This window comes from Serinus canaria, chromosome 12 (assembly GCF_022539315.1).
Source record: "Serinus canaria isolate serCan28SL12 chromosome 12, serCan2020, whole genome shotgun sequence".
Lineage (NCBI taxonomy): Eukaryota > Metazoa > Chordata > Aves > Passeriformes > Fringillidae > Serinus > Serinus canaria.
This window is the reverse complement of record NC_066326.1, coordinates 7,416,850-7,430,497: the sequence shown is the minus strand read 5'-3', so window position 1 is coordinate 7,430,497 and position 13,648 is coordinate 7,416,850. Positions and strand designations below refer to the sequence as shown.

General features: G+C 41.2%; 1 protein-coding gene across 1 annotated transcript in view; it reads left to right on the top strand.

Annotated features, from left to right (window-relative positions):
• The window catches only part of PTPRG (protein tyrosine phosphatase receptor type G), a 383,561-nt gene that overhangs the window by 210,762 nt on the left and 159,151 nt on the right, over nucleotides 1-13,648 (top strand). The window contains exon 4 of the mRNA XM_030227885.2: nucleotides 3,348-3,496. Within this exon, the coding sequence (XP_030083745.2) occupies nucleotides 3,348-3,496 (149 nt within the window). The remainder of the gene's footprint in view (nucleotides 1-3,347; nucleotides 3,497-13,648) is intronic.

Genomic DNA, 13,648 nt, shown 5'->3' with positions numbered 1-13,648 from the left:
GTGTCAGCAGATTTTCTGGTCTTGGCACAGTTGGCAATGAAAGCTGAAGCTTCAGTCTTCTCTGCTGGGTGATTTTAGCACTGCTGCTATATTTGATTTCCTCACCCATTGGGGTATGGATTTTTGCTGACAAGTTATTGCTTCTCAGAGCAACAGTAACTGTCACTTTTCCTGGTAACTTACGGCCTTTTACTGGTAACATGAAGACTCTTTTTGCCTCGCTGTCAGCCCTGATTTCTTCCGCTGAGCTCCTAACTCCTCCCTTGTTTTATCAAGTCCCATTCCTTTTCTTGGTTTTCTGACCTTTTGAAGAAACTTGCCTGGCATTAATTTTTAAGGTGGTAAGTGGCAGAGCAGCAAACCAAGTAGGATGTTTTGGCTTGTGGGTAGAAGATAGAGGCCGACTGTGCCATGAATCGCGATGCATTTTGGCAGCAGAGTCTTGGAGCAGATGGCCACACAAGACCTTCATATTGCAGACTGACAGAGACAGTAAACTAAATAACTGTTTAAGAAATGGTGATGGATGTAGAGGGCATTTCTCAGCAATTAATGTCTGGTTTAAAGAGACAGGGGTCCCTGGGAAAGCTAAAGGCCCTTAACCTTAATGCTCATTAACTGGCAGGAAATATGCTGCCTGGGTTATTGTTATGGCTGTAGGGCCTAGTAATTTTTTTTTTTTTATGATTGAACAATGAGTTATTTTTAGGCTCTGAAAGGTAATTCTGTATAGATTTGTTCTGCCCTTTCTTGTTTGTGTCCCCCTCTCTATCAGGTAAAGAGCAGACAACGTACAGAAAACAGCATTTCGTTCATAAAATATCAATGGATTTTATAGGTCTCTGTCTTGACTAGAAGTGCTTTTGTGCACAATTGCATTGGCAAAGGCACTAACATGGGTTCAATTGCTTCACTAGAGTAGCTGGCCATAGTATTAAATGGTAGAGAACACTTGTAGGATATACACATTTCATAGTTGTATTTGCATTAGTTATATTCATACCAAAAGTAAAATCAGGAGAATTCTGCTCAGAAAAACTTACTAAAATTTCTGCCAGAAAGGTTGTTTAGTATCCTGTGTAATATGCATCACAGTGGCTGGTCCTGACCATCAGAGCTGCTCTGTTAGGGCAGGGGAAGAGCTGCTTTGAGTCCAGGTTTATTCCTGCTCTCATAGAGGTGATGGGCATCCAACGCCAGCCCTGAACCTGAAAATGACGTCACACAATTGTGGTCCTGGTGGCTGCACACCACTTTCTTAGGGCTTTTAATCTCAATTATGTAGTATTTTAAATTAGCAGGCTTTAGGCGTTGATTCCTTGCACTCTACAGAAATCCTGGGATAAAAGCAGTGGCTCCCAAAACCCAGTAAAGTGATTTTTGGTTCTTTCAGTCCTGAATATCTGGGGTCACAGAAAAAGGATGGAAGTTCCTGGCAGTAATGTTGCTTAGCTGGGAAGGTGATGGGAACATGTGTCATACAGCTCTGCAGTGTAAGAAATACTGTAAAATGAACAATTAGATGAACATTCCAGATTGTACATCCTCCTAATTATCCTTTTTAATTATTCATCTAAAACAAGTAAAATGACCCCTGACAGAGCCATAAATTATTTGGGAACTATCAAATATTTATTAGATGCAACTGAATCTCCACAGAGTTTTTTAACGGATGCATGCAAATCTGCTTTGCTGTATTCCTCATCTCCTACAATTTCATCTATGGAATTTGTAACTAACTAATTGAATGAGATTTTTCACCATTTAAAAGACTGCTGAGCTCATTGAGAATTTTTTGAGAAAAGTAGAGAGCAGTGGTGCTTTCAGTCCTGTATATTTCAGGGATTTGGTGTCAGCAGGCAGTGACTACCCTGGCTGACACAGGCACTATCCTATAGTCACTTCTGCACCACCCATCCTCCTCCACAAAGCACTTGCATGCAAAGGGAGTGCAGAAAGAAGCAGAAATCAAGGAAGAAAACAGCCTCATGATTTTGCTGGTGCAGTTTAGAAACATCTGAACATCTCATGCAATTTGACATTAGGATGTTTTTGACACAAACCGTTTAAAGTTGAGCTGTGTGGAAAAATTGCACCTGAGATGATGATGCTGTAAGTCCCTGTCAGGGGAGGGCACAAAGCCTGGCCTGCAGCACTGAGTCACCAACAGAGAAATAACTTTTATTTCACAAGTAGCTTTATTTAGGTTTTTTTCAGCAGTGAATAAAATCCCCCTCTTACATAATAAAATTGGATTTATAATAATGTTCCTGTTGTGATGACACAGTTGGCTTAAGAACACAGAGAAATCCTTGAGGGTTTTGCTATTTCCATTAAAAAAGAAAAAAAAATCTCCAAAATCAACCCCAAAACTTAAATTCTAGGATTCTAGGCTCAGCAAACACTGGTCTGCAATGACTTGTATACAGAAACAGTATTCAAATTTTAGTTCTGTTTTTGTGAGGGATTAGAAGAAATAATTTTGTGGGGAGCAGTTTTTAGGAATGGTGTGTATTAAAACCAGGAGATGCTGGTAAGGAAGGGGATATTGTACTGAGAGTAGCAGAAAGGAATTTTTTGAAAGCTGGGATGAGTTCTTGGTTGGACCACAGGCCTCCCCTGTAACATGTACCAGGTTCCACCATACGATTCTGCCCTCTGTACGGCTTTTATTGTTACATACAATACAAAGGCTTTTGGAAGTGAAAAGAGAATACAAAGAAGATCTTTCTGACCCTTATTGAATCACATAATAATAATATCAGAGTTACTGTAATAAAACACAGTTTTGAGACATGAGGATGTCTCATGACTGGGTCTCAAAAATGTTATTATGACTCTCCCTATTTTCCAGAGAGGAGAAGCAGGGAAGCTAAGGAAAGCAGCCATCATGTCCAGCAGTAGAGGTGGGACAGGGCACAGGGTCCCCACCAAAAAAAAAAGAGGAAATCCAAAAAACAGGAGACCCATTATTTTCTTAATTTGTGATCTACAGACCTTGAGGGGTTTATAAGGGCAGGGACCATGGTCAGCCATTACCCTCTGGAACCCCATTAAACAGGTTTTGATGCAGTTTCCATTTAAATTTTAATCAAAGTCCAATAAGGAGGGCAAAATGTCCTTGAGAAATTTGGACTTTGGGATTTTCTGTAGTCTGTGTAGCTTCATAATCACTTCCAGAATTAGCCAACATTACTTGCAGACCTGATTTTTAACAATCCTTGTAAAGAGGAAAATGATGACCCGACACTTTACATGCATTAGGAGAAGTATTCTGATATAATGAGCAAAAACTGTGTTTCAGAAGAACTGTGCTGATTTTCTTTCTTGTTGTTCTGTGTGTGCAGTTGCTATCCTGCTGAAGGACGATTATTTTGTCAGTGGTGCTGGGTTACCGGGCAGATTCAAGGCAGAGAAAGTGGAGTTTCACTGGGGCCAAAGCAACGGGTCGGATGGCTCTGAACACAGCATCAACGGCAAGAGGTTCCCCGTGGAGGTGAGTGGAGAGGCATGTGCTTGTGTTCCCAGAGAAAACAAAATCAGAATGAATTGCTGTAGTCTGAGGCAACTGTGAAATAAGGCCATGTTTCTTCCAGTGATCGTATCACTTTGCAGGCCCTTCCGGCCCTCACAGCGCTCTATCCATCATCTCTCATGTGCTTCTGCAATGTCAGCTCCCAGCTCTGCTTTGCTGGCCTTGCCAGCTCTCATGTCCCATGGGTTAAGTTGCAAACAGCCACTTTTCTCGTTTGTCCCATAAGCTTTCCATGTGTGGGAGGATCTGCTTACAAATATCTGCCAAGTGACCTCATTGTCCTCCAAACTTTTCCTTTCCCATGACGCTTTCAGAGAAATAGCAGCAGCGGTTTGGGAGCCATTGTGCTGAGACCTCTGTCTGTCAGCAGAATTGCCTCCTTGCCCACACACAGACCTGACCTCTACCTGGGTTCAGCTGCTGTCCCCTGCCTGGCACTAACAGGACCTCTCCATAGATCCATGCAAACAGCTCCGTGTTTGCTCTGTCTGCTGGAGCCAGCTGGGCCTGATCCAGCCCCAGCCAAGAGCGGCCCAGCTATCCCAGGAGTGAGGGATGGCCTCGGGCACAGCGCCCTGGGAGCACAGCCCTGCTCAGAGCCAGGGCCAGGCACCACCTGTGTGCAGTGACTGTGGGGACATGGCTTCAGATGGGCTCAGAGCACAGGGCCAGGCACCACCTGTGTGCAGTGACTGTGGGGACATGGCTTCAGATGGGCTCAGAGCACAGGGCAGGCACCACCTGTGTGCAGTGACTGTGGGGACATGGCTTCAGATGGGCTCAGAGCACAGGGCCAGGCACCACCTGTGTGCAGTGACTGTGGGGACATGGCTTCGATGGGCTCAGAGCCAGGGCAGGCACCACCCTTGTGCAGTGACTGCAGGGATGTGCCTTTGAAGGGCCCTGAGTGCAGGCACTCTCAGAACTGGGTGCTGTTGGGTCTTGGTTTGTGAGCAATAGCCCCAGGTCTCTCTTTCGTCACTGATGTGTTTTCTGTGTCAACAGAGCTTGTTGATAGTTTTCACTCAATAGTCAATGTTTTGCATGGTGAGATAAACAAGAGGTTATCTGGGATTACCTTTGCCTGTGGGTAAGCAGATATGCAGCTCCCAAGTGTGGCATGTGGATCCTGAGCAGGTTGCAGGGAGCTGTGCTTGCTTTCCCAGAAAGTTCATGGGTGAGCAGAAGTGGTGGTCCTGGGACTTGATTCACCCCCCAGCTTGCCATAATTCATCACACCAGGCTTAGGCAAGTCACGTTTATCAGGAGGTGAGAAGAGGCTTCCAAAGCTCAAAGGGAGGTTGTCATAGATTCTGGTGCATTATCAAAACCTCCAATTTTCACCTGCCTGTTCAAGCTGCCCCATCACACAAGAATTAGAAGCTGGTTTTTGTATCCTAATTGTGTACCTGTATGTTGGATTTTCTGAGAGGCAGGGATTTTATTTTTTTTTCTTCTTTTTAATGAGCTTTTCCATTATCATCTCCTTGATGTAGCTGTGATTTCTCACAAGGGGCCACCCCAGAGCAGATGGAGCAAAGGCTCAAACCCTGTCACACTGCCCTGTCTCAGTTGGCAGTTTCTGTGGGTGGGTGGATTTTGGAGGGTCCAATATGTCTAAGGTGATAAAATTGAGTCTTTATTGCTGATAGATGCAAAACCAGTCTAAATACTTGGGATTAGACTTCTCAAACAGTAACTGTACATATATCCTCAGTGGGGCTTTTAATTTTTCATGCTAATTGTGGTGCAGCTTGCAACTGTCTGATGCAACCCCAATTGCCTGATGCTGGGAGGTCTGTGCCAAAAACACACTACTTCATTTGAGAAGTAGCTTTTCTAGGGAGGCTGTGGAAAGGATAAACCAAAATTCCATCCTACAGAGAGCAAAGCCTAAACCATTCTGATTCTTCTGAGCCCATGGACGCAGGAAAAGCTTACAGCAGAGTGTAGGTGTTGGCATTCCAGGTCTGTAGCAGTTAGAGTGGCAATGCAGCTGAAAGGAAATGTTTTCTAAGTCTTTAGTTTGCAACCAGATGTGGACTATGCAAAACCCATTAGTTCCAAAGCACATCCCAAGGGAACACAGATAGATCAACTTCATCCATAGAATGAGGTTTGTGCACATTAAGTTTAGAAGTTTTTTCCTCTGGGAAACAAAGTTTAGAAGTTTTTTCCTCTGCTGGTAGTCTTTTTTCTTGAAGAGGATACAGAAACTAATTAAAAATGTCAGATCTAATACAGAGCATTATTGTTTGACCGTGTTGTTTGGTCTTTATTATTACAACTAATGTGTCAGATGGTAAGGCTGTCTACGTTAATTGGTTTCCTTCATTGAAGCCCATCTGGATCGTGTTTTTTTATGATTTATATGTTAAATTAGTTAGTAAGATATATGAGAACATCCTTTTGTTTCCTGCTTTAAAGGCATGTTGGATCAAAGGCATATTATCTTACAATACTTTAATGTAGCATATTGTGACTTCTTTTTAAACTATGGCACATGTAATGGTATTCTTTCATTATGTGGTCTTGATTGCTTATTTATTGATTAGATTTTCCTTAGTGACACTTGATCTTTATGGAGCCATTATGAGTTTGGCTTTCTCTGAAGCAGCATTCATGATCAGAGATGTCCATGTGCTTCATACTTCCATGTACATCCAGACTGATACCAGGCCTGGCCAGCATTCACTAGAAACTTCTTTTCCCCTCTTTCTTGCCACTTTCCAAGCAATATCTGGGTGAGGCCAGGAAGTAGTGCTGTGATGCTGCATTAAAGTGACACCATTAGTGTATTGCTGTGTGAGTGGAGTGTGAATCCTAATGAGGACATGGGCTCTGTGCCAGTTTAGAAAAAGGCTCTCTCTTTTTTTTTTTTTTTTTTAGAGTTACGAAAAGTTTTTTAATGTTGCATTTTCTAAATTTTAATGAATTGCTGACTCCTTTGTATTTTGTTATTGTTCTTCTCCACTATAATTCCTCAGGTTATTTTTTTCTTTCTGAAACCGCAGCAATATAAGTGGACATGCAAATGCTAGAAACCACTTAAGTGGAAAAGTGACAAAATTAAAATAAAGAAGATGAGCTTCCCTCAGGCCAGGAGAGAACCCAGGTTTCCCTCATTAGAGCCAAGAGGAGTAATTGCTGCACTTTAATCTCCTGTGCCACCAAACTGGTTCCCAGCAGCAGGCAGGGCTCACTGTGCTGGCTGGCTGCTCCGAGGGAAACCCAATGCTTAATATTTCATAGTAAGTGAGGAGCTGACGTGGCAGTGCTCTGTGTGCTGCTGGAGTGAGGTACCACCAACCCAGCATAACCATGGGGTTATTTTTTAAATTTTTTCTTAGCTGCCTCGTAGTAATTTTTATGCAAAATGCTGCTTATTTCTGTGAAGAGCAGAAATCAGAAGAGTGATTTTAATCATGGCTGTGTTAATTTGATGTGAGCTTTGGCTGTTTATGAGCGTTCTCTTTAATGGTGCTAATTGTCAGTTATAATGTGAACTCCATTATACAGTACTATACAGTAATTTATTTAGTAAATGAGTATCTTATTCCAAGGACCATACTGCAATATGCCATAGAGACCTCATCCTTTTACTCTTACATGAGCAAACTTGCACTGTTTAGGCTAAATTGCTTCTGAAAGAGCAATGTGATTTTATACCCACAAGTACCAACATGCATGTTTTTGGAAATCTCAAGTTCTTTTCCATTAATTAAAAAAAAAACCCCACCAAAACCAAAACAAAAGACCCAAAAAACCACCCCACAACCAAACCAAACAACCAAAAAAACCACGGCCGTCACAAACCATCCCAGCAGAAAATGAGGAGCTGACACCCTCTTATGTCAATTACCACGCTTTTACATTATGTTTATGTATTCACTTTATTAAATTATTATTACAAAACAATCATTTGCATTAACAATTCTTGCTGCTCTTCAAGTGTGTTTCTTAGAAGACTTTCCAAGTTCTAATGGTGTCTTTGTTCTTGCTACTTCTTTGATTTTCTTCCTTTTCTCTTTGAATGTACATACTGACATCTGTGTGGTCTAGATCTACAATTAGTTGCTCTAATTTGAATGCTCAGATAACCTTGCGAGAGTTTATCATTGTGTGCTGTTCTACCTCTCATTATATTACTTAAATTCTGATAGTTTGTATTATCACAGGCAGATGACAATCAGTGTCATAAAAGTAGAAGAAATGAGTGATATTCAGTGCACAAACAGGGAATAAACTGAGATTAGTTACTCAGTTTACTAGGCTGTGTTTTCTTGTTTTATCCTGAATATTAAGACTTTCTATCACACCTGGAATCACCTACAGTAACATCCAGCCTTCTGTCCACCTCTGAATGGCAGGGAATATTTACTTTGTAATGTTAGAAATGGGACCATTCCTGTTCTGTAATTTTACTCTTGGTGCAGCTGTGACTCTGTTTAGATTTGCACACACTTTGTGACATTAAATGATGAACATACCACAGCATGTTCTCTTCCTATACAAGAGAGAACACCCTGTATTGCAGCTGGGTTTATTATTTCTGGCATCCAGAATATCTGGTAATTGTAATTTTGCAAAGATCTCTTGTGCTAATTTCAAGCACAAGTAAAGCTTAAGTATGAAACAGGGAGGCAGTGTTGGGTTTATTTCCTTATATTTTGTTTACTTGTTGCTCTTCAAATTTCCATACCTCCGTCTGGCAAAGTAGAAGTCAAAAAATGATAGGGGGACCTAAAGAGAACCATTGGGAATATATCACAGCGAGATACTATGACTGTCTGAAGTAATTTTAGTGTAATATTCTGTCCAAGGACCAAATCCACACTTATGAAGGGATACTTAGAGCTCCCAGTAACTTTGATGGGAGATGTGCTGGTGAAACTCTGGGTGAGGATGTGGTTCCATGCTCATGCTGTCTGTACTGTAGAGTGTCCAGGGAATTTAGCATGCTCTGCTTATTCCATCTGCATTTCTTACAGCACCTCTGACTTAATCATTCAGACAAGGAAATGGCTTGGGGATTTTCACATTTAATTTCTTTTTCTTCAAAATGACACTTAGGGGGTTTTTTTTGTGTTTTCTTACAGTCTTCTCTCTCCCCTTTTCCCACAGTCTTCAAGGGTGCAGATAGCCATAAAAGTAAGATTTTATTCTGAGTCTCTAGGCTTTACTCCTTTTTGCTCTTCACTGCTTTTAAATCTTGTTCAAGTTTCTCATTGTCAGGAAAGCAGTGTGTCATCATTTTGAAAACATAAAATGGATATATTGAACACATCGCTGAGTTTCCGTCTTGTTTCACTGTGAATAGTGGAAATTAAACATCATCTTATCACTGTCTGGTTTACTGTTTTATTTTCCTTAGTGTAGCTGCTGCACTGCCTCCTCTCAGTTGTCTTTAGTGTCTCCCATATACTGACAGAAGAGTCAGTTGAGACTTTAATTAATGACTTTATTGTAATCAAGGTTCCATTTTAGTGCTGAATGCTCCATCTTATAGTAGTGAAATATTTAGTCTCCATCTGGCTGATCTTTTCTGTGAATGTCCCATGATAATTAAGAAGAAACAGGAGAGGATGGTCTGAAATTAAATATGTTTAGTGGAGGGGTTAGTGTATCCTGGGACTGTTCGTGTAGAGACTCAGACAAAATTTAAGAATAGAACAGCAGTTTGGTTTTATGGCTGCATCTTCCTGCTGTCTGCCAGGCCCCAGTAATTTCTGGACTGAATAACAAATGTTACAATGCATCCAGAGTTTTATTTTGAAATAACTATCCAGTAGCATGAATCAGAGATAACCCTTTTCATTGTGGCTGGGAATGTCCTGCTTTCCCCAAAGGATTTCGACTGACTTGTTGAAAAGGTCAGAGGCAGTAGCACTACACTGCAATTACAGTATGTTAATGATGAGCTAAGAGTTCTACATTCTTCTTAACATAAGTCCCTGATTTTCTACATGATTAATTGGAATCTGAAAAGACTGACAAGGAGAAGGAGGATCAGATGGGGTGAAAATAAGAGATAAGAGGCTGACAGCCAGCTCTTGTTGTAAAGGAGAGTTATTTTGAATAGGAGAAAAAAATCAATACAAAGGTTGGAGGATTTTACAGAGTTGTAAGAGCTACTTTAATGAAAGGTAGCAGATTCAATAGGATTGTTGCTTGAAATGTAGGATTGTCTGAGTTAGAAAAATGGGACTGTCTCTCCCCAGCTGTAAAGGTGAGCTCTGCATGCTGAGCTTCCTGTATACTTAGTCCACTGGATTTACTGGCATTTGCTCTGGACACTCAGTGCAATGAAAAAGGGGGGAAAATATGTAGGGGAGCTTACTAAATTCTGTTCTTCTGGAAAAGTTACTTAATTATGGGAGGAGAAGGAAGAGGACAGCAGGTGGTAGCTCTTTCTGCTGCTTCATCATGTTAGGTATCTGCCATGTGAGAGTGTCTAGCACTCAGAGAAAAGGGGTTCATTATGAGGTGGTGGCTTCCTTCATTTGGCCCTGACTGCAATGAACAGGCCAGGACTTTGGTCAACTTGAAGGGATGTTTAGCATGAACTGTTCTCTTATGCACTCCTGTCAGCTTCCATTCCCCAGCAGTGATGGTGAGAGGTGAGTGCAGGTAGGGAGGATGTGCACTGAGGCTTTCTAACCTGGGTTAGAGGTGAGCTGAGGAGTCAGCTGAACCTCAGCATCAAACACATTTTGGACAGAAGCACTTAGTGTGGGTAGAAAAGGGGGCTTCAGCTGTGCTGCAAAAGAAGCTTGCTTCTGCAACTATTAAATGAGCTGTTTAATTACTCTCAGTAGAGATGGCCACTTCAATCTTAAACAGGGAGCCAAGTTTTCGAGAATTGCTTGTAGCTTTTGAAGTTTGGGGACTTAAATGCCAGAAGGCAATTTTTTCAGGTTGTAGTGCACAGCCATGAAGCATGTGAGGCTTACAGGGAGGGGAGCTGCAGGTCCCTCAGGTGTGTCTGGGCTGTGGTTCTGAGCACTGGAACAGGTGCACACTCCATGCTGTGCCAGGCTGGCTGCCCATCAGGGTCCTGGCATGTTGCTTAGGAACATGTGAGGATTGCTAAGTGCTCAGCACAGCCCCTCTCCATTGGGCAAGTCCAACAGTCTTTGGAATGTCTTCCCCTGGAGATGTGTGACTCTTCCTGGTTATCCCAATAGGCTCTCTGGAAATAACAAAGAGGGATAATATTTAGGGGTGTGAGGGATAAAAGAAACATTGCACAAATATGTTGCAACAATACCTTAATGTGGTTAATGGGCTGGTTGGTAGCTGTCAGAAAGTATTTCCTGTGGAAGCCATTTCACTGGGACTCCAACAATCAGTAGAGATTTCACTAATGTTAATCATGATTTAAGGCAGCAAGCAGGGAATTATTTAAATTATCTATTATACTGGTGCTTTACTGATTGCATTTTACTTCTTTTGGGTTTTGTTTGGGGTTTTTTTCCTGAAGAATTCTAAACAGTTGCTATAATTTTGTGCCAAGACAATAAATTATGTCAGACATGTTTTTTGCTGTCAGAAAATTCAGTACATTTATTCAGATACTTCTTTTTTGTCATTTTATCATGTGTTGAAGAACTGCATTGTAAGGGATGACTACCAAAAGCATCTTCTAGTCTGGTTGTTTGTGTATCCAGAAAGGTTTTTCATTAGAACTGACTTTCCAGTGCAGGTCACCAAAAGGCTTTTTAATTCTAAAGGGGAACAGGCTGTGAAATATATTCATTGTGGACTGTGCTGATCAGTAGTACCATAGATACCTTCTTGCCCTTCCACCCTTAGCAGTTTCTTATATTGAATCTAAAAGCTCTTTGGGATAAAAAATATCTTTGGTGGTTTAGTGCAGCACCTGCCCCAGAGGAATTCTTGCTCTGGGATGCAGCAATGTGAGCTTAATCCTTGTTATTTTCCCAGTTCAAAGGCATTGTATTTCCTGACAGGATGGGAGGGTTAACTAAAGTAGAAAAAAGATCTAAAATACAGCTAGAATTTACTGTCTAGTGGAAATGAAGCAAAAATCAAGTCGCTGAAAACAAACAAACAAAAAAGTATCTGTTTGCTCATGCTTTGAGACTCTCATCTTTCCATGCAGAAAAAACAATTTGGTGAAAATAGTTGTATCCCTGAATATGTGTCCTCTTGCTTCCTGTTTGTCTAATGAGGGGCTTAATGAGAATTATTTTTTTTTTCCCTAAATAGCTGGGCTTTCCATCACATTCTATAAAAGGCCAGTAATGCCCTTTCTGTCACTGTCCCATCAGGCTGGCTATCTGCAGAAGGGGCTTTCCTTTATCCTCTGGCTTCAGAGAGGAGGCAAACTGGGCTGGTATTTCCAGTAAATGCCTGCAGCTACCCTCAGTGTCCACTGCCTTTGTCAACATATCCCACAAAGACACTTGGCTGTTGTTGGTCATTGACCATTCAGTAAGGTTTTTTAATAAAACATAGCTCTGATCTACACATGTGTAAGAAATTCAAATTTAGGCTTCCCACCAGAGCTAGAAATACCATTACCAGGTGGGAAAGAGCTTTTCCCTCTACAGTGGGCCAACAGTTTGTTAATGGTTTCTTCAAGCACAGAAAATGGCACCTCGTCTGCCAAAAGAGCATTAGCTTCTCCAGATGAGATTGTTAATTGTCCAGGAAAAGAAGATTGAGAATGTTTCCCTTCTAAATTAGGGATGAATCATTCTTCTCTGGGACTGGGGGAGGATTTGATTTTTTTACAGACTTTTTTACAGACTTGAGGACCAAATGCAGGGTGGAGAAGCAAATTTGCTCACCCCAAGTGGTGAATGTAATTTGAGAAATAAAAACATGCATTAGTACAACATCTCTCACACATTTGTTATGAAAGGGAGAGAGAGATCTTAGGGATTTGATTGTGCCGTAAATGGATGAAATTTCTTTAATTTTGTCATTTTTGCCCTTGTATACGTTTTTACTGCTTTCTGTGTTTTGAAGTTCAGAACTGCAGTAGTGCTTGTGTTTGCTCTTTACCTTCACCAGATCACTGTAAGAGTGATTTTAGTTAATTTTTATACCTACATGAAGCCCTTCCATTCCTTCAGGGTGGTAGTGCCTACAAATAAGATAAATTCAATACTCAATGCCTGCATGCAGTGCTCAAGGGGTTTTCAAAGAGTAGAAAGTTTAGCTTTTTTAAATGCAAAACTACCCTCAGATGAGTAGTCAAAATTACAATATTTATTTGAAAAGAAGAGGAAAGCCTCTTTTGCTTCATTTCTCATCAGCTTTGATTGAGTGGGGAATTCTATGCTCCCTTCTCAGTGGTCTTTGTCCTCCTAGGGCAGGTTAGTGCTCTTGAGGGAGAGGATGGCTTGCTGGGAGTTGAGTGACACACTTGATCCTGAGGTGGCATTTTCCAGACAGAACAATAATATCTCTTAAGGAAAAGAATTGTCATTACATCCAGTTCAAAATAGGAGATAGGGCAATTGTGAAAAAGATTAATTTCAAATTCTTTGCTTGAGAGCTCTTTTTCTGTTTGGGAGGCAGGAATGTGTGCACTCACTTAATGAGCTACATTCAAAAGATAAAATTTCAAGAGAGTAAAAGTGAAAACTCAGTATTTCCTGAACATAAATTGAGTCACCCATCCTCAAATCCATAGTTATGTTCTTCTCATCAACCTCATCCAATATTCCTCTTGCTTCCTGTTTACCGAGGAAAATGCAAATACCTGAAGTGTAGAGACCTTCATACATATCAGTCACTGATGTTAAAGCATGAGCTCTTTACTCAGTGATGCTGGAAGCTACAGGCTGCTGTTGCTGGAAAACCATTTCTGAAAGCCTGGTAGCCCTCCCACTGAACCATATGGTGATTTATCAGACAGTTTAACAGTAGCAAGACCCAAGTTGGTCAAGTCTGAAATTGCATATTCCTTATGTTGCTTCTGGTAATATGGTTCTGTTCTGTTCCTTTTGTAGCATTGTGAACGCCTGCATTGAGCTGTGTATCCCCTGGAAGGGAATTGCTGTATGTCCAGGCTATGGGATTACAGTGTTACAAGTTAGTCTTTCAAGAAACTAAAAGCATCAGTTTCTGGATTCTTGC